A 19219-nucleotide genomic window follows, 5' to 3' on the forward strand; every position below is an offset into this window, starting at 1 on the left:
TGTATATATAAAACTGACGCAAAGGAAGAGGCAGCAATGTTGAGTTCAAAATAACATTCCTCCCTTGAGCGGGATTCACTTTATGACAGCTATGCGCTTGACTCGCCGTCACTACCAGGAGCCTAGCAGCAATCTGCTGCTACCCACCAACCACATGCCATCATCGACATTCATCACGTCACTGTCACCATTCTAAATATTGCATGGAGCCAAGAAAACTGAGTCAATGACAAGGTGTTGCGAGCACAATTGTTCCATTAGAAATGTATGCAGTACATTAAAAATAAGGTCAAGCAGACAATCTTTGAAGACTTTCCAAAATGTATATGCATGTTCTAATTTTACAAGGTCAGGGATTGGCTCATAATGGTAGTTGTATTCCATTCTAATCTAAATGTTTTTAATGCGGCTGAGGTCAGAATTTTCATGTTCTTTTCACACAAAACTTCAATCATACATTACTGTCATCTTACATTGCATTCATACTCATTACAATTAAAAAAATATTGGTGCCATGAACTGCCACCTCTTAAGCAATCTCTTAGTAGATGCTATTATGGGATAGTAATTCATGATTTTTGTATTGGGGGAGGGGATGACAATAAAAAAGATAAGATGAAAAGGGAAATGTAAACAGAAATGGTAGCGCAACCAGTATTGGGGGATGGGAGTGGCAATATATATCAATGGCACTAGTTGATAGCTGAATAAATTCAGTGTAAAGATGACTGCTATCCAATTTTTTTTTAAAATCTATTTATTTTTTTAAAGTCATGAGATTCTATTTTGAGGTTTGACAACTGAACATGAAATATGACTCGGAATATTTACATTGATTTCTTCAGCTTGTCAGTGTCATGAAGAAAGCTGAATAATTCCTCCCTCCTGAACCTCATTTGCAGTCACCACCAAACGTGGCAATGAGACAAAGACAGGGTGGAAGAAGGGAGGTAGAAAACAGGGGCCATACAGGGCCAGGCATGGAGGATCGTTCAACGCTCATTAATAGGACAGGAAATGAAAAACATTCATAGTCTTTAGCTATTTGTGAAGCCTTTCTGGGGAAAACAGACTATATTTAGATTTATCCCCACAACCTTGCGTCAATAGCCTTGCCCATAGGGTTTACTGCTATGACAACATGTCAAAGGTCAAAATGATGGGCAGATATATTAAGTCTGTGCCAGTCAATATACACTATGTCAGTGTTTCCTGATCTTTAAAAAGAAATGGCCAATTTTCACTAAACAAACGATTCCACAAGAAACACTGGTTTTATACTACAATAATGAGATCCTCCCCACATTTTCTCCCCAAAGGCTTACTTGTTGTGCAAGCTGGGCTTGTTTAGATGAACCCAAAGCTATTATTGATGATGATGCAAGTTGTAAGTAAACCTTTGAGAATCTTTCATGACATGCCAAAAGAAAGGAGGATGGTCCCGGGAAGTGACAATATTCCTGCCATCACCAATGAATCTCCCCCCTTGGCCACATGCTGACAAATCAAATTAAGCCAGGTCTGACATTGACCTGCAATAATAATTGTTGAAACAAGATAAGCTCCAGATGGATTTTCCCCAGTTTTCAAGAAGCAATATTTAAGATTCAGAAAGATTCATTAACATAATTTTGTTTAACTTTAAAAGTTCTCATTCTATTTAGACATGTTAATGCCTTTGGCCAGACTTTGACCTTGCAATTGGCTGCCTTTGCAGATGTGTGGCAATACAAAAAAAAAGGTGCTTAAGCCTTCAATCATCCCAGGTCTTGCAGCCTAATTCGTGCATTTCTTGCTGTTTAATAAAAATAAATGACAAATGACATTACAAAAATCGAATTGAACGAATTATCACCCCTTATTGAAAGGTCACTAGCCACTCAAGTACACAAACAGTTTAACCAATGAGGTTTCTGCACCTGACTGCAAACCACTTCGAGGATACAAGCTTGGTGGAAAGGTTTCCTCTTAGAGGTTGGTTAATTTGGGGACCACTGCTGTATACACAGATGCAAACCATGCCAATATATACACTGTTTGAAAAAAAAGCTCTGCATATAGTACCCCATATATTATGTTCAACCATCCATTAATCCACCACTCCATCCATCCACCATTACATGCATCACCGGATAAAAATGAGGACACTATACAAACGCTGTACCTTTTGTGGTATTTGACCCATTTTCTTTTTTTCTGCAAAAATATGCTCTAAATCCAGTGGGGTGTGGCTTTGCATTCTAAACACACCCAGTGCTAAATTCAAACACAGCTACTGTGTGAGACTTAAATTCACATCTTCCAGGAACACTGCCTCTCTATCAACTCCCGTCACACCTCCTGGTTCCCAGTCTGGACCTTTGGTGTGATTAAATATTGCAGGAATTCATACACAATCTCACACAAACAAACAAAAAAAAAAAAGAAACTTGTGGTGCTTGACCAATGGGGATAAGCCTGTGTATCTCAGTGAAATCTGTTTCCAATTAGCAGTCACACAGGAAGCGACAATATCAGAGCACCTTTCCCTAAATGCTGGGTAATTATAGAAAGCGGCGAGCAACATCAATTCTGTTTAATAAACGAAAAAAATCCCCTTTCAATTTTGCTATAAAGCCAAGACTAGACAACACTTATTTCCAAGGCTACACCTGGTTCATCTGTAAGAGATTGTAATCTTAGATGTATACTAACCCATAGTAGGTGTGTACTACACACATTTCATACATTATACAACCAACAAACTTTGCAGATTACCAAGACGCAATTATTTAACACCATCAGCTGCAAACATGCACTGCAAATGATCTATATGTGCAGGAAGCAGCAACAGTAAGTGCAATTAGCCTAAGTGATAATGCAGTAGACAGCTGTAGGCTGCGCAGCAATCTGGTCGTGGTGGATGAGAGATATCAGAATTGTTTCCTGGGAATCTCTCGCCCCTTTCCATTATGAGGGTGGTGTCATGGATGAAGTCATTAAGCATACTTCTCAGAGTGGCTTTGCGTTAATGACCTGATCTTTTTTGTACGACTTCTTGCCCTTGGACGAGGCTCCGGAGTGAGATCATTCCTCATTAGCTTGTAAAATGTAAGGCATATTTATGAGATATTCAGTGCATTTATTCCAACTATTATATTAAATTGTAAATCTTAACTGTATGATAAACATCACAAAAGAAGCATGAATGCAGTGGCTTATTTGCTGTTTAAGTACATGCTTAATAAGCAAGTGTAAAATACAAGAGAATAGCAAAACCAACAATATGAACACAGTTTCAACATTGCACATATGAGATAATAAATACTGTAAGTCATAAAAATGTTCTGAAATATAGGAATATATATAAAGAAATGTACTTAAACAAGGCTCTGATTCAGTTCTATTGCACACAAGTTAATATAAAATTGTGACAATATAACAGTCCTTGATAATGAGATCAAATATATATTAAACTATAAAGTTAAATACAATAGAACTATACTTGTGCAGTGGTTTTCTTGCTAACCACTAAACTGAACACATGGATTCAGTGACCACTTGAGTTATAATACACCAAAGAGCAAAGCATAGCTAAATACTGGGTACACTTAAAATAATTTTAGTCATTTCCATCACCAATTTACTTAGTGAGTCATTGATGAACTGCCTGACCCTCTGAAGGGAAGTAGTGGCACTCAAACAAGTGGGTACTTTTGGGATAGAGAAAATAAATCACATCCACTTCAATTGATCACCGCGAAGGCAGGAAAGTGGCTGTTAGTGCCAAGCTCTAACGGAGCTGTGCACTCTAACGGAGGATTTACCACATTAGATGGGTGCAACAAAAAGGAAAACATTCAGTGGGGTAGGAGAGGAAGTTAAGGCCGTTCATGTTTCTAGGGCCATGGGGGCCATTGAGGCGTCATGCAGCCTTCCCCAGGGTTGGAAAGCAGATGGTAGGTGATTAGCATGCAAAGCTGGCAGGGGGTCTCTCTCCGCCTGTCTTTGTACAGGACATTCAGAAGGGATACAAATCAATAATTGGAATGCCACAGGGTGTCAGCAGAAAGACAAGTGTAAAATCTGCTGGTTTTCACATTGTAAGAGACATAGGTTCTCCTTTGTGAGTGAGACAGAAGCAAACCTGCACACAGTTGACAGCGATGACTACGATCACGCTGCTGTAGACACAACTCAAAACGATAACATCGGGCCACAGCTTAAACTCAAACTGTTTTGCCAGCATTCCCTAACACAATCCAACAGGTCCAACTATATTTCTGTTTTGAATTGTGACACAGGGCATTACTCCATGAATATCTCTGGTACCTCTCTGGTAACGACATATGAACTTTGTGATTCTAGCATTTACTTTTTTAACACTTATTGAGCGGGAAAAGAGAGAAAAAAGCCTTTCCATTGAGGTTGGTCACATCTGTCGATGCTGCAAAACAATGCCAATGGTTGCCTTTCACTAGGATTTATTACGAGAATTAATGAGGCGAGCATAGATGGTCAAGTCCCACCAGACATCCACAAATACCCCACCCCCATAGCCTGACAGAGGTGAAAAAAAAATTATAAAAAGGAATTGAGCAGAGTCCTCATTTGCAGGCTGAAAAATAGACGGTTATCACCATAATAACCCGATTGCTATTGCGTGTCAGGTCAAAGGTTTGGTCCTATATGGGAGAATCCCAATTGGAAAGAGAAAATGTGTTTTGGGGGATTTTTCTGCGATTCAATAGTGAGCAGGTGAGGAGCGTGCAGGGCTGAGAGTGCTTCACAAGGGTCATTCCTTTGAATGACAGGTTTCCATGGCAGGGGTTGCCTTGGTGATGGGGGCCCTCCATGCATTCAGAGGGCAGTGGTAAACAACACAGACAGTTTGGGACTGCAATGAGGGGAAATGAGGGCAAATTTACATGGAACACTTTGCAAATGGGACAAAAGCCTCTTCTTCAGATTGATATTATTGATGATTATGATAGTCATTAAGAAATTTTCCCCCAACCAAACCAGATTAATGTCCTCTTCGAAATGTCATAGACAAGAATTGGTTTCATTGATAAAACACAGTAAAACGGGTTTATCTTGAGTGTTTTTGTTGCTCTGTTGTTCTGTTAGTTGTACTAATGCATTGTTTTTCTTCAAGCCATGTTTTGCTGATACTGACCCAATAGATATCCGAAGCCAGAAATATTCCTCAGGTACTGCAAAAAGTAACATAAGGATTAAATGCCAAATCATGCTTTTAGTATTAAAGTGAGCCCTGGTGGTACTTCCTCAATAAATGGTCTGTTTACCTTTATTAACATGATTAGTTTCCAAAGAGAAACTTTCCCACTCATGTACGTATGCCTAGTGTTTGATTGTTTAACTGCAGCCGTAGAGGTCGTTGGTACTGTATAAACACACAGAACCACAGCATTTGATCTATTGACCGATACCGAGGACGTCACTATTCCAGACGGCCCTGGTGATCGATAGACAAAAATAGTCTGTCGAATTGCAGGTTGCACCTTTTGCACCCGACCTCAAGTCACCTGATTTGAACAATGTATTAAAGTGGAAAAAAAAATACATTACGATATAGTTGTGTAATTTATGACAATAGTGATTTTCAAAAGGCAATTGCACTCATAAACTGTGGACATTCAATTTTGTTACACACTTGTTTCTCCTTAGGCTTGTTGCTTGCTGTAACATGTAACAGTACATGGGAAAAAAAAATTTCAGCAAAATCTTCAAGCTATAGTAAAAATCTGCGAGGAAATGAAAATCCCCAATACATCGAAGGAGTAAAATGTCAACCATGATACTGTGAGAGACAACTTTACTGCACACACTCAACAGCTGTGTTCATACGGCACCAACATTCATTGAATGCATCTGGCCCTCCATGACCAGTTGGCTTAATCGAGCTTCTGTGTGAGGGTTTGTGGGGTTTTCCCAAACATCCCCATTAAATTGGATACTGCTCCCCAGCATCACCACCATCTCAGTCAGTGGGAGGTTTAGTCACAGACCCTGAGAATGCATTTTCTCCGACTCCGCCGAGACTTGCCTCAACGGTATCGCATTCCAACCCATCTCCCTAATGGACGGCGTGGAAAACACAGTCTCATTGAGATGTAAAGACACATAAACGCTTTGATGAACAAGTTACGGAGCTTATACTTCAACAATTGAGCTCATTCATTCCTGCAAAGCAGACCAGCGTGCGCTACATGGAAGGACACGGACCAAACAATCGTGTGGTTTAACCACCACATCTGGAAGTCATAATAGTCCAGTGTTGTGTCGCGGAGACGTTAAAAGGTTGGGCCAGCTGGGGTCTCCAAGCTATTAATAACAGGCTGATGTCTCGCAAATTTGCATCTCACATTTAAAAAAAAAAGACTGGATCAGTGATGTGATGGAAAAGGGTACCTTTAGACTATTAAGGCAGAAGGGGAAACAATTAGTAGTTAATTGTCTTGAAAACCAACAATAACTGATGTTTAGGTAGCAACTAAAATACATATATGGAATTTGTAGACAACTATGGAATGGACAAAATCTCGCGAAAACATGATATGCATGACAGAGCCATGTTAACACAGCGGGGGCATATATAGTATCGGGAGGAAGCCATAACATTACCCAGAAGACGTCAACTGCACAGTTGTCAAAATTCTCCCATAGCAAATGGTGGTGTGAAACTTCTGGGGCCAAAAATTTATGATGAACTACATGTCATCAGCCTGCACGCAAACAAGGACAAATTCACATGCACGCCATCTCAGTGCTTTGTGAAAACACCCATTTTTCTTTAGATGATTTAGGTACAAAGGTCTACATTTTGAGAGCTTTTAACAGAAGATAAACAGATTTCTTTGGTTTTTGTGATCGGATCTTTGTCCTTTTGAGATTGAAAACACTCCTAATTGGTCATCTAGAATCTTCCCAGCACAGATTATTAGGTGCCAATATCCCAGGAAGAATGCCCCGGATGAGTGTCCTCTCTGTTGAAGGGCATCGTCCGTGAGGAATGGAATGTGACACCGGCTGTCAGCGCTCGTTTGAATGGTTGCCCGCGAGCCGGCCCATGGTCTGTGGAAACACGGTCATTGTGGTGCCAGAAACATGGGGGGAAGATTTCTTGAGCGACTGGACTACTGAAGAGACACTACTAAAGAAGCATATCTAGAACAAGTACCTTAAACTCACCCAGTTTGAGTGGTTCGCACAGCTGTCTGAAGCTCTTCTGGTTAAAGCTCGATTCAATACCAATTTTTGATACGCCAAAAAGAGAAAAAAAAATCATCCCTAATCATCTTGTTTGATGTATGGTCAAGTCTATTGGTAGAGTTTCATTGGACTAAACAAGCTACTTGATTTGTGAAATCTGGAAGAACTCCTATCTGAGCCTTTTAGCGGGCCATATGCAGGTCAGTATATAGCTCTTCTGTGACGTATGCGGAGCAGATTAGGGCCTTATACTAACCTTAATCATCAAACGCATCTCCCTGCCAGTTTTCTTTCAACACCTATAGCGCAAAATCCAAATTAGGGACCACCAGAGTCAACCACTTAAGCCCTACAATTACCAAAACGATGACGTAGAAGCACCATCCACCTGAGAGAATGCACTTAAAGCAAATGTGACAACAACAACAACAAAAAAACTATCAACATGAGATTGAGGTCATTCTAAATACCTCACTGGTGATTAGACTCAATCTGCTCCTGAAGGGGTGTTTTCTTACATGAGAAGTACAGTAGGTAAAACCTGACAACATGGGTAGGGCCACACAAAGAAGTCCTCATAAGTAAGTGTTAATGCTTCTGGACCACTTCATGCCAGAAGTACACTACACGATACATACAAGCATATGAACCATTTGGTGTCATCTGTTGTCAGTTGTAAAATTGACCCTGACATGAACCACCCAAGAATTATCACAAGCCAGCTGCTCTATAAGTACAACATCCTGTGCATGGGAATTCTTCTTTCACTGAATATCGAGGAATGTGACAATAGAGAATTGGAGTCCAGCTCGCGTTTTCACATTGGAATTTTATCGTCTTTCATAGTATACTTTTCACCTTATTTAGATGCAGAAATGCAAAGTCTAGTTGAACATCTCACCAGTGCATGCAACACAATTGCCATCAACTTCGTAATGATTCTTGCTCTGATTGTTAAAAAAAATGCAAATGTGAAAAATCACATGTTGGACCAAAATATCTCCAGGCAGAGATTTTTTTTCAGGTGAAGAAGGTACAAATGGCTGCAAGGACAATTGGATGTGACAGGCCAGCGAGGTTGAATGAGTCCAACCTATCTTTATCCACACATCTTGATACATAAATCTACAATGCCAAACCAGATTAAATAATGTCTGTAACCTTATTTCGATCTCGAAAACCAGTTTCCAGCACATTGGATGTCTCGGAGAAATGCTGGTTTCAGCACCCAGCAGGCGTGGACCAGAACAAAAGGCGCCGGCCGGCATGCGTGCTATCGCGACTGCGCAAAAATACGCGCACCGGCACCCAGCAAGCGATGCACCCATGAAGTCATAACCTGAAAGCACCTGAAAATCATTCAATATCATTCAGGCAACTTGTAACCATTCCAGCCTCCCTTAACATTGCATCGCATATTGAGCAGGATTAGTGGACAGCGACGACAGTAACAATCTTCTTAATTCTTCTGCTCGCTTTTGTGACAATGAGCGAAACTTTTCAATTTTTTGAATAGCAAAAAATGTGGTATTTAGCACAACCATTCCAAAGATTCGGTTTCTTACCTGCGGGATCGTTGTGGAAATGCCGCACAAGAAGCGTGCAGTTGGGTGAAACAAGGCTGGAACTGCAGCTGACAATGAGCGCTGTTGTTAGGGCCCAGTGACCACGCCCACAGCAAGAAAAAGAGCCACCGTAATTGCAGCAATACGAGGGCAAGAAGATCGAAGCAAAGCCCTCGACAGAAGGGCGTTCCGGGAAGGCAAATCGGTGATTAAAATATGCTATTTGATCGGAACGAATGCGCAAGAATTAAGACAGCATGAATGAATGAATGCGAGCATGCACCCAAAGCGAAATGCATGCGTGAATTGTGCACGCGGCAGGTGCAAGAGCATCAGGGTGTGGCTGTTGCAGAGGGAAGATTGTCAAAGATTGACAAAAAAAGGGAACCGGCGCAATGAAAGGAGGATTGGACTGCTGTTTTTTTTTTTTTTTTTAATTTTCTATAGATGTTGTCGCAAATATCGATCGCTATGAAGACAAATGTGTCAAGCACTTTATTTTCTAGGTTTCCTTTTAAATGAAATATTAGTGAGTCGGGCTTTGATTGCACTTCTGCTGCCACCGTGTGAAGGCAAATTTCCCTGAACATTTCTTTTAGGATGATGCAATAAATCAATCTTCTGCCATCACAAAAATGCCATAGTTTTATCACCTGTGATGAAAATATTTAGCTGAATTCCATATGCGCTTTGCATGTTGTCACTTGTGCTTGTGTGTGTTTTCTTGAGATTTGCTTGCTTTTCCTGCAGGGGGAGGGAAACTATGGCCCGGGAGCCATACATGGCTCTTTGATGGGTGCGTATAGCTCTCCGCTAACCTCTGAAGCAAAATATGGAAACCACTAGTGAGAGAAAAAGAGTCCTAAACACATAATTAGGAGCGTCTAGTCGGCATTGACACTGCCTCGAGTGTTGCTTTAATTATAAATATATTTTTTCATTACGCTTCTACATACTCATATTCATTGATTAGTAGTAGTGCAACAATGTTGTCAAAATTATAAAGAAACTTTTGGTATTTATATCTATATCTAATCTATATATAGATTTGAGTGTGACTAGAAGTGGGTTCACGCCCATGTGTGTCACCCCCTTTAAAACCAAATCATTTACTTACTCAAAACTTAGTTCTCTTTGGAAGTTTCTCATTATACACACATGATCGCAGGGTTTTACCCAGGTCCCAAAATGTTCTGTGTTTATCAGTCAAATGATTTCCATTGTTTTACCTCTGACTTCATATGATGCTATGGCAAGGAACAGTAAACAAAATGACATGAGGTATGAATTATAGATTCTCAACATTTTATTGTATTTACATGCTACTATTAACAAGGAAATTGAATATTATACCACCATTTCATGACCATTTTTAATTAATGTGCTATTTTTTTCATGCTTTGTGCCTACTCGGTGCTTTTGAAAAGTGCTGTATGTATGTTTATTTGGAATGAAACCCATAATATTGATTTAATAAATTTCTAAACAAATGAGATAAATTAATTGAACGTTAGTCTTTAAATATTACACACTAAAACAGCATAAGTGGGACGTCAATTGTAAACTAAAAAAGAGCAACAGTTAAGTATCAAAAAACTATTTTGAACACTTAATTGACCTAACTGAATTGTATGAAGATCCAAAGTTTATTTATTATGATTATTTTTTTGTACTGTACTGCTCTCGGACAATTTTGCATTAGTTCGTCAACTGTCTGTTATTTGCTTAGTTTATAGTTTCTTTTTGTTGCAACAGTTTTCAATTGTACACCGCCTTGAAGTCTAGAGCGGTGCCGGTCTCATTTCTGGCTCACAATGTCCCGTGCAATGAGCTCCTTCATGATCTCATTTGTTCCTCCGTAAATGGGTTGAACACGAGAATCCACAAATGCTCTGTAACCACAAAGATAGATTTATGAAACCTTCAAGGTTTGGCTGTGTTTAAATTCAAGCCTGTGGTCATTTAGTAGCTGGAATTTTTTTTATGTGCTTCAGATGTGTGCAATAAGGCTACTAAGGTGCAGTATTTATAGAAATGAAGAGATTATTTGAAAGATTAAAACTATATAATTGTGATTATCATATTGTCTGTTTAAACGTGTTGCTTGTCTAATTGTTTGTAAATATCCTTTGTAAAGATACTTAATTAGACCATTTTGTATTGTATTAACATTACGCCAGCAGGAATTCAAATGAGTGTTCCAAATACTCGACATAACATTTTCATTTTTCTAAGCCCAACTGTTAGTTGTTAAAAGAATAGAGTTTACTCCATCCCAATAGATGTTGTATCCATCTATTTTATGAGTGCCTGATGGGTACTCAGTAAATTCAAGTTAAAACATGTCAAAGTGAGCCTGAAGTGTTTGTTTTGGCCTCAAATTTTGAGTGAATGTTGTGAAACGAGGTCTTGTGCGATCTACCGAGTAGACTTACTTAGCAATGGGGTACTCCAACATGTAGCCCCAGCCACCATGAAGCTGCAGGCATTGCGTGGCCACCTGATTCTGCAAGTCAGACGACCTGGAGAAAAAAAAAAACGAGTTGGCGCGAACAACCCTGACAGTCCGCACAAAACAGACGAGACAGGAGGACCCTCACCAGTACTTGGCCATGGAAGCAGTGGAGGGGTCAAGACGTTTCTCGGCATGTAGTTGTAGACAGTTGTCAACGAACGCACGACCCACGCAGATTTCAGTTTTTAGTTCTGCCAATTTATGCTGTACTGTCTGTGTCACAAAGTCATTTTAGCTTTCAGACCATCATAAAAATTGCAAATGTCATATGGTACACACCTGCAAGTGAGAGATCGTCTTTCCGAACGCTTTCCTCTGCAGCACGTAGTTCCTGGTTTCCTCAAACATGAACTCGCAGCTCGCGATGGCCATGTCGGCAATAACAAGACGCTCCTAAACGGAGACCTTAACATTAGACCCCAGAAACAACATGCAAAATTGAGTCTGCTCTTGCCTGTGGCAACTCGTTCATTAGGTAGTAAAAACCCTTGTTGAGACCACCTAGGAGTGCGGTGGCTGGGAGTCGAACATCCTCAAAGAAGAGTTCAGCGGTGTCCTTGGAAAAAAATACACGTGTTTGACAGGGAAAATCATTCCGAAAGAATATACAATCTTAAATACCTGTGCCTTCAGCCCAATCTTTTCCAGCTTGCGCCCCTTGTGGAAGCCTTTCATGCCATCTTCAACCAGAAAGAGACTGATGCCGTGGGCTGCCGTCCGAGCTTCGCGGTCAGTCACGGCAACCACCACCACCAGGTCAGCCATCCATCCGTTAGTGATGAAAACCTGCAGATGTAAATAAGAAAAATCAAATACTTTAGCATGGTCTCATCATCATTTTCTCTACTGCTCTATATTGCTTCAATTGTGCTTTGTCTGAATTCGTAGAAATGTTGAAAATTTGAACTTTCCATGGGAACAAGGTTATTAAAAGAATTTTATGGAAGAATACTCAAAGGTTTAAAAAAAATCATAAATCAAGTAAACATCACTGCACTAGCATGAATCTGGTTGTTGTAGTCATAAGAGTGGGGAAATATATTTAAGTTTCCTATTGAAAGGCAAACTTCAAATAGGGATTTTGAATGATAATGGGTCGAATAGAACATGGCACTTTTATAGTACAATATATTGTGTTAGTAAATACAGTCATAATTTTTGCGCATTACCTAGTGTGAACAGCAAATACTAATACAAACTGTACATGCCCAACTGTTCCCACTAGGCAAGACTTAAGTCATTCAGAGTGGTTTCCTGACCTTGTTACCATTGAGGATCCAGTCGCTCCCGTCACGTTTGGCATTTGTACGCACACCTTGAAGGTCACTGGAAAAATCGTGACAGTTATTTTAAAGTGGCACCATGCTGTTGTAGTGTGACAATCTCAAATTTTGGTAAATATTCCACTAGTGATGCAAGGGTTCCCTCTAGTGTTAGTACTGAGACAGCTACATAGTATATTTGTAAACTGGTACATACTCAAATTAAAAAAAAGTGAGAATGACTTGGAAAAAAATCAAATAAAATGAGAACACCAGGCCTACACAAACAATCCCTGAGTCTTACCTGCCCGCTCCCGGTTCCGTCATGGCAATGGCGCAGATGCATTTTCCAGCAATCATCCGAGGGACAAATTTTTCAATCTGCTCTTTGCTGCCGTAGTTAATGATGTAGGGCATGACAATGTCAGAGTGCAGAGCAAAACCTGGTCCTGAACAATTTGAGTACATTCTGGTGAATGAACACAAAGAGGAGACACACATAAAAAAAAATGTAATTTTGTTCGACGTCATTAACTTTGACATTTTTCCACTTACTGTTCTTCCCACGTGACAGCTGCCGAGAGCAGGTCTCCGCCAAAACCGCCGCACTCCTCTGGTGTCAAAACTCCCAGCAGGCCTTGTTCGCCGGCCTTTTCCCACACTTCCCTGCTTACCTGGCCTGCCTTCTCCCACTCCTTGTGATATGGCACTACCTCCTCTTGGAAGAAGCGGCGCACACTCTGCCTGAAGATGTCGTGGTCTTCATTGAAAATCCGCCTTGTCCCAATGTCCATCAGAGTCCTTGCCTTGGATGTTTCTGGACGAGCAGAGGGGGCGGGATGACTGAGACCCTGGGCATCGCTGTGCTGCAATCTGGATGCAAAAATAGATTTTTTTTTTCAAAATAGAACAATTGAATGCTCACCCAGGTATTATGTAAACATTTTATTAGAAATTTGACATTGAGATGACGAAAACTATGCTGGGGGATGCATTTATGCCCTAGGCCAAACTTTAGATTGGGTCTCCTGTGGAAAATATACTCAATTAATAACTAATAATATGCAAATGAATTCTATTTCTTTTCAAAACAGTATTTTAAAAAAAGGAATTATATTACCCAACACTTTCATTCCGTTTTAACAACAAAAATATCTCACTGAACCACATTCAAGATTCTTGTCATTTTATACACTAACCCTCACACGAGACAGTATTATCTAGTTGGCATGTAGTTATGGTTTTACCAATTGATTCTCACGCAATACTTTCAACAGGCGACTGCAGAATTCACCTTGAATTTCAACTAGCAACTCCACTCTGTAGCAGTTGGTGTATCTGTTCATTTGTTTTTTTTATTTTGTTGCCTGAGGAATCTTAAATATCATCTACATTAGCTCAGAAGCACCGATGAAAAGTATGTCATATTTAATTTGTTTTAGAATACCCCAATGTTATTGAGAAGTACGGATCTGTCTCTTCTGTATCTTTATTATTTTTAAGTATTGTAAAAACAGCAACTTGGTGTCACCTCCACAATATGGTTGTTTTTTTGGCCAAAAATCAAAGGCTACAAAATAATATCCCTTGAAATTGTTTTTCTTTTTATTATGTGGTACAAAAACACATGTTGGAACCCTTCTGACTGTAATCAGCCAAACATTTACAATGTATGACTTCCCAAATAAAACAAGTAATGGATGAAAATGTTTAGCTCGTGTCTCTCTATAGCTAAGATACATATAGATAATTTATTCAATTGAACTTATTATCTTTACTATATACTACAAAAGCAAAAGTAATGATGTCAATGACCTTATGTTCACCTTTGACTATTTTATTACCGCATGGCATTTTCATGGGTCAATATATTTTTGAGCCAAAATTAATTTGCTTTATCAAAGTTTAGATTTTAGATTTGCAAACCCAGTAAAAACACTTGAAATCTGACGAGTTTAAATATCAAGTTGCCACTTGTGTAAAAGTGCAAAGGTCACGGTGACCTAGTTCAATGGAAAAAATAATAGAAGTTTGCCATTTAAGAGCACTGATTAAAAATAATAATAATGCACGTCCTACTCGACAACCCAATTGCTGATTTGTATACAGATATCGCTTGCGTAGTGCCAAGTTTTACGTGTCAAACAGAATAAACAATAAATCAAAGTTTACCTTGCTGCAGCAGACTGCAGAATTTGTCCTGACCGGTAGATTTTTCTGAAGTCACAACGAAGTTTGACAAAACTTTTGAGCAACATTGCGAAATGGAAGCGCTTCTGTTCAACGTTGAAAATACAGTAACTTGAGAAACAAGTGATCGTAACTGAGTCGAAGATATATCACTCTGTGCGTATAAAGAACATTAATACTAGAACATAAAGAAATAAGTCTCTTGTATTTTATGTAATCTAATTTAACTGTAATCGAAAATGTGAATAAAATTGTACTATTTTTACAACTTTTAATTTAATACGCTGTCTGTCTCCGTTACATCACCAACAGAGTGAGGCCTCGTGCTTTCTTCTTCAGCTTATTAAGGATTCTTTGGTATTGAATTTAGGGTTCATGTTTAAAGCCCGCCTCTAGCGGCTACAAACGATATAACATCACATCACAACCTGATGAAAATGTTCAGGATGTATGTACAGTATAGTACTAAATGTACATGTATGTTTAATGCGTAGTACTCCCTCACTTGTGGTCCTTTCTCAAGGTTTGTTTTTTTTTCCAGGTCGGGGGTTTTAACTTTTTGCTTGCCAAGACACTGACCCCTCTCAATTGTTTTTATTTATTATTTTTATCATGCTTATTTTTCCGTATTTATTTATAATATCAGCTGTGGACCTTTCTTAAATGGTGGGGAAAGTCACAATTGGAGATTATTTTACTTGGGTAATGTCTACCTTCAAGAGGTAAATAATAGTACAGAGAGGGTTTTAAAAGTCCAAATAATATTAAAGATACACCATAAAACACTACCCCTAGATCTCCGTGATTCATCTATTGCAGCAGGTCTTGGGACCTATAAACCGCAATATATGCAGTATTCCCGCAACGACTAAAATTTGAAAACATAATTCCCCATAATAATAATAATAATAATAATAATAATAATAATAATAATAATAATAATAATAAAAGAAAACGTATCATGAAAGGATAATTGGACAAAAACGTTAAATACAACTGAACTTGTTCACCAGTTGCTGAGATTATATATGTACACATACTACGTGGATTAAAATCGTTCATTATATTTATTTAAACAATCAAAGATTATAGTTTAGGTAATGAAAATCAGCATAATTACCATACAACCATTTGTAAGCCCTGCAATTGGCTGGCCACTGATTCAGGCGTGTCCTGCACGTGGTTCCCGTAGTTTTCTGGGATAGGCTCCAGTAACCCCCATGACCCTTGTGAGTATAAGCAGTTTGAACAAGAAGAACCCATTTTGTAAAAATCCATTATCGATCAGAATTAACCAATTTAAGAAATATGGATGAAAATGGAAACATTAAATAAATATGATTTGTAGCGATTGGGCGGCGCGGCAGCTTGAGTGGTTAATGCGTTGGCTGCATAAGGTCTGGGGTCCTGGGTTCAAATCCCGGTCAGTCCACCTGTGTGGAGTTTGCATGTTCTCACTGGGCCTGTGTGAGTTTTATTCTGGGTACTCTGGGTTCCCCCCACATACCAATAACATGCATGGTAGGCTGATTGGACACTAAAAAAAAGGTATTAGTGTGGGCCTGAATGGTTGTCCGTCTCCTCGTCTCCTGCGATTGGATGGCCACCGATTCACCGTGTCCCCTACCTCTGACCCGAAGTCAGCTGGGATAGGCTCCAGCACCCCACACAACCCTAGTGAGGATAAAGCAGTTCAGAAAATGAATATTGTGATTATTAAGTCAATAAAAAGTTATTGTTCGAACAAAAAAAGATTCTAATGTGTTGAAAAGTGCCTATTGGATTTAAAGTATGTTTGCTGCACCTTATTTCTTCTGCTAACATGGTGAATGAAAGATCAAAGAACAATCTGAGCTGGGATGTACTTTGTAAAAGTTTATTCTGCAGTGAACAGAAAATAAATAACGGCTTTCAGGGAGCTGGGAAAGTTTGGCGGTCAGTCCACAACCATTCCCCAGGACCTTTGGCGCTGCTGGGCCAGTGATGGCTGGACTGAATGAGGCGGCGGTGGGAAGGGAGGGATCGGCCCTCACTTAATGAGCGGTCACCCCAGCTCCCCCGTTTCCTCACCTCATGCGGCAAGTGGCGACACGCCCCCGGTGGGACTTAAATGATGTGGTCTACAATGGAGAGGGGATGTCCCGAGAAAGGAGGGTTGAAACGGAAAGGAAAACAAAAGAAACAAGTTGGGTTCGCTTCAACATCCCTTGAGTAAAGTCCTTGTCTTTTCTTGTTGGTCTTCCAAACAGTGTCCGATGTCCTGAACACTCTCCTACTGCGGGCTGCTTACACAGACATGATGTGCTTGACGAAGGCTGAAAAGACAACAAGGAGTCAATCTGTAATCCTTAAGAAGGAAAATGACAATGCTCATACATTTTTTTCTGAGAAACGTACCCTCATAGTGAACACTGCCGTTCTCATCTTCCTGGCCTGCCATCAGGGCATCGATCTCGGGCTCGCTCATCTTCTCTCCTGTTGGCCACACATCTTTGCATCAGAAAGGGCTGCTCGACATTTGGATGCCAGGAAAAGGGGGGGTCAAACTCACCCAGAGTGGACAACACAATACGCAGCTCAGCACCCATGACGGTGCCGTTGCCCTCCTTGTCGAAGACACGCAGACCCTCAACGTAGTCATCGTAGGTACCCTTGGGCAGAGCTTCCACCTGTTTCAGCATGGGCAGGAAGGTTTCAAAGTTGATCCTCTTGTTGGCCATGTCTGCAGATGACGTTACAAGTGAGGAGGCAATAAGTACACACACTAGTTATTACTGTATTTATTCATGTCTTTCTTCTCTAGCCTTGTGTAGAGCATTTGTATTTGTCTGCTCTTCAATGGTCTGAAGTCCTTGCCTTGCTTTGTTATTGACCTGTTGTCATTGGTCTGCTTCATTAGTACTATGTTGTTTACCTTTTGACATTTAGTTGATGTTTGGAAACATTTTCTTAATTATAACTGCAAACAAATATACCTTTGGGTGTAAGTCACCTGACCATAATTGGTCTGGCAAAGGACACAGTGAGTGTCTGTGTTCTTACCGTCGGCGGAGGGGTTGCCAAGGATAGCGACAACGTCCTTGTTGGTGGGGTTCTGGCCCAGAGCGCGCATAATGTCGGCCACCTGATTGTAAGCCACCTGGCTGTCACCAATTCTGTCAAAGAGACCGAAGGCCTCCTTGAAGTCTGAGGAGGAGAGAACATGGCAGCTTTTTTTTTTACATCCACGTGGCCTCAAAGGAATAAAACCTCCTTCAGCTCGATGTCACTGTTTGCCACCACGAGAGCTATGTGGCGCCATTCTGGCTCTAGGGGAGGATAGGCTAAGAGTAGCGGAGGTGAGCTATTTCTGTCCATCGAGATGGATGACGCTTTTATGTTATTTTGCAAGTACCAGGGGTCACAACAGCTGTAGCTCACAGCACCCCCACCCCTTCTCACTTGCTCCCAACGGGTGGGTGCAAACTGATACCCTACCCCCAACAGTTGCCTTATAAAGTTAGAGGCAGGGAGGGCTTGTGTTAAACTTAAAAATGCTGATTGGGGAATTCAGGGAGCTGCTAACTAATCTTAAAGTCACCAAATACGCCCTTCTAGTTTCCGCTGAATGATTATCACGTTAACAGACTAAACAAACACACTTTGGAATCCTGAATGTAAGGTGACCTTGCTAATCAAGTCTGGATGCTCAACCATGGCACCTGGTGTTAACAGCGCGGCTCACAGGGAAAGGCTGGGTCGGCTCAGAATAGACATAACTCACATTCCCATGGAAACTGGAGCAGGTTATATTCAGAAAGGAACAGAGCATACCCTAATTATGCTATTAAACAAGAATTGAAAATTCTTCCTCACCCTCAATTTGATCCGCTGTGAACTCAGTCTGTCGGAAATACATGGAAAGAAAAAAGACAAGGATAAACAAAAAAATTATAGAAACATCAAGACAATCACTCAAAAAATAACATAGCTTTTAACATTTTTCCACATGCATATAACATTTACAACACAATTGTGCGTTTTTCCCCAAAATGAACATACCATTTAAAATGTCCATAATTTCCCCCAAGATTTCATCCAAATTCATGAAAAACATATCCCAAATTATTTGAATAGGTACCATCGCCCCACCCAAAAGGATCATTGCACAAGCGAGTACACACCATTTTGGAGAGTTGGAGACGCAGGAGAGGAAAGAAAAAAAGAGGCCAAAGTCCCGAGACAGAGTGGTGCTAAGCCTTGATTCCAGCGCAGTCTTATGTAGACCGGGCCTGTGATGTCACACATGCTAATGAGGCGACTCAGATGACACACTGGGACATCTTTAACTTTCTTAGGGCAAACAGCGCTGCGGCCTGGCCGTGGTAACGGAAGGCCTTTAGAAGGGGACGTGGCTATTTTTAGGATCGAGAAACTGATCCTCAATATACGAAAGTGTGTTAAACTCTGTTTTTGAACTAGTAAAATACTTG

At 40.3% G+C, this 19219-nt stretch overlaps 2 protein-coding genes across 2 annotated transcripts; both read right to left on the bottom strand.

Annotated features, from left to right (window-relative positions):
• Positions 1-10068: 10068 nt before the first annotated feature.
• acadl (acyl-CoA dehydrogenase long chain) lies at positions 10069-15081 on the bottom strand. Its single transcript, XM_077712307.1, has 10 exons — positions 14730-15081; positions 13113-13430; positions 12862-13026; positions 12555-12621; positions 11917-12081; positions 11750-11851; positions 11575-11688; positions 11381-11508; positions 11216-11302; positions 10069-10672 (listed from the first exon to the last, which is right to left on the bottom strand). The coding sequence occupies exons 1-10, from the start codon at positions 14813-14815 to the stop codon at positions 10579-10581; spliced, it is 1326 nt and encodes a 441-aa protein (XP_077568433.1). The 5' UTR covers positions 14816-15081; the 3' UTR covers positions 10069-10578.
• A 1521-nt stretch (positions 15082-16602) lies between these two features.
• On the bottom strand, positions 16603-19005 carry mylz3 (myosin, light polypeptide 3, skeletal muscle). The gene is made up of 6 exons (XM_077712358.1): positions 18911-19005; positions 18603-18630; positions 17790-17933; positions 17299-17469; positions 17145-17222; positions 16603-17062 (listed from the first exon to the last, which is right to left on the bottom strand). The coding sequence occupies exons 1-6, from the start codon at positions 18911-18913 to the stop codon at positions 17034-17036; spliced, it is 453 nt and encodes a 150-aa protein (XP_077568484.1). The 5' UTR covers positions 18914-19005; the 3' UTR covers positions 16603-17033.
• Between the last annotated feature and the right edge of the window lie 214 nt (positions 19006-19219).

The sequence above is a fragment of the Stigmatopora nigra genome, chromosome 1 (genome assembly GCF_051989575.1).
Source record: "Stigmatopora nigra isolate UIUO_SnigA chromosome 1, RoL_Snig_1.1, whole genome shotgun sequence".
Classification (NCBI taxonomy): Eukaryota; Metazoa; Chordata; class Actinopteri; order Syngnathiformes; family Syngnathidae; genus Stigmatopora; species Stigmatopora nigra.

Coding starts and splice junctions, on each gene's coding strand:
- acadl (XM_077712307.1), bottom strand. CDS start 14,815: ATGTTGCTCAAAAGTTTTGTCAAACTTCGTTGTGACTTCAGAAAAATC. Junction 12,622..12,861: donor ACGGAACCGGGAGCGGGCAG/GTAAGACTCAGG, acceptor CGATTTTTCCAG/TGACCTTCAAGGTGTGCGTA. Junction 11,303..11,380: donor GCTTCCATGGCCAAGTACTG/GTGAGGGTCCTC, acceptor TTTTTTCTCCAG/GTCGTCTGACTTGCAGAATC.
- mylz3 (XM_077712358.1), bottom strand. Junction 17,934..18,602: donor CACAGCGGATCAAATTGAGG/GTGAGGAAGAAT, acceptor TCTCCTCCTCAG/ACTTCAAGGAGGCCTTCGGT. Junction 17,470..17,789: donor TGGCAACCCCTCCGCCGACG/GTAAGAACACAG, acceptor CGTCATCTGCAG/ACATGGCCAACAAGAGGATC.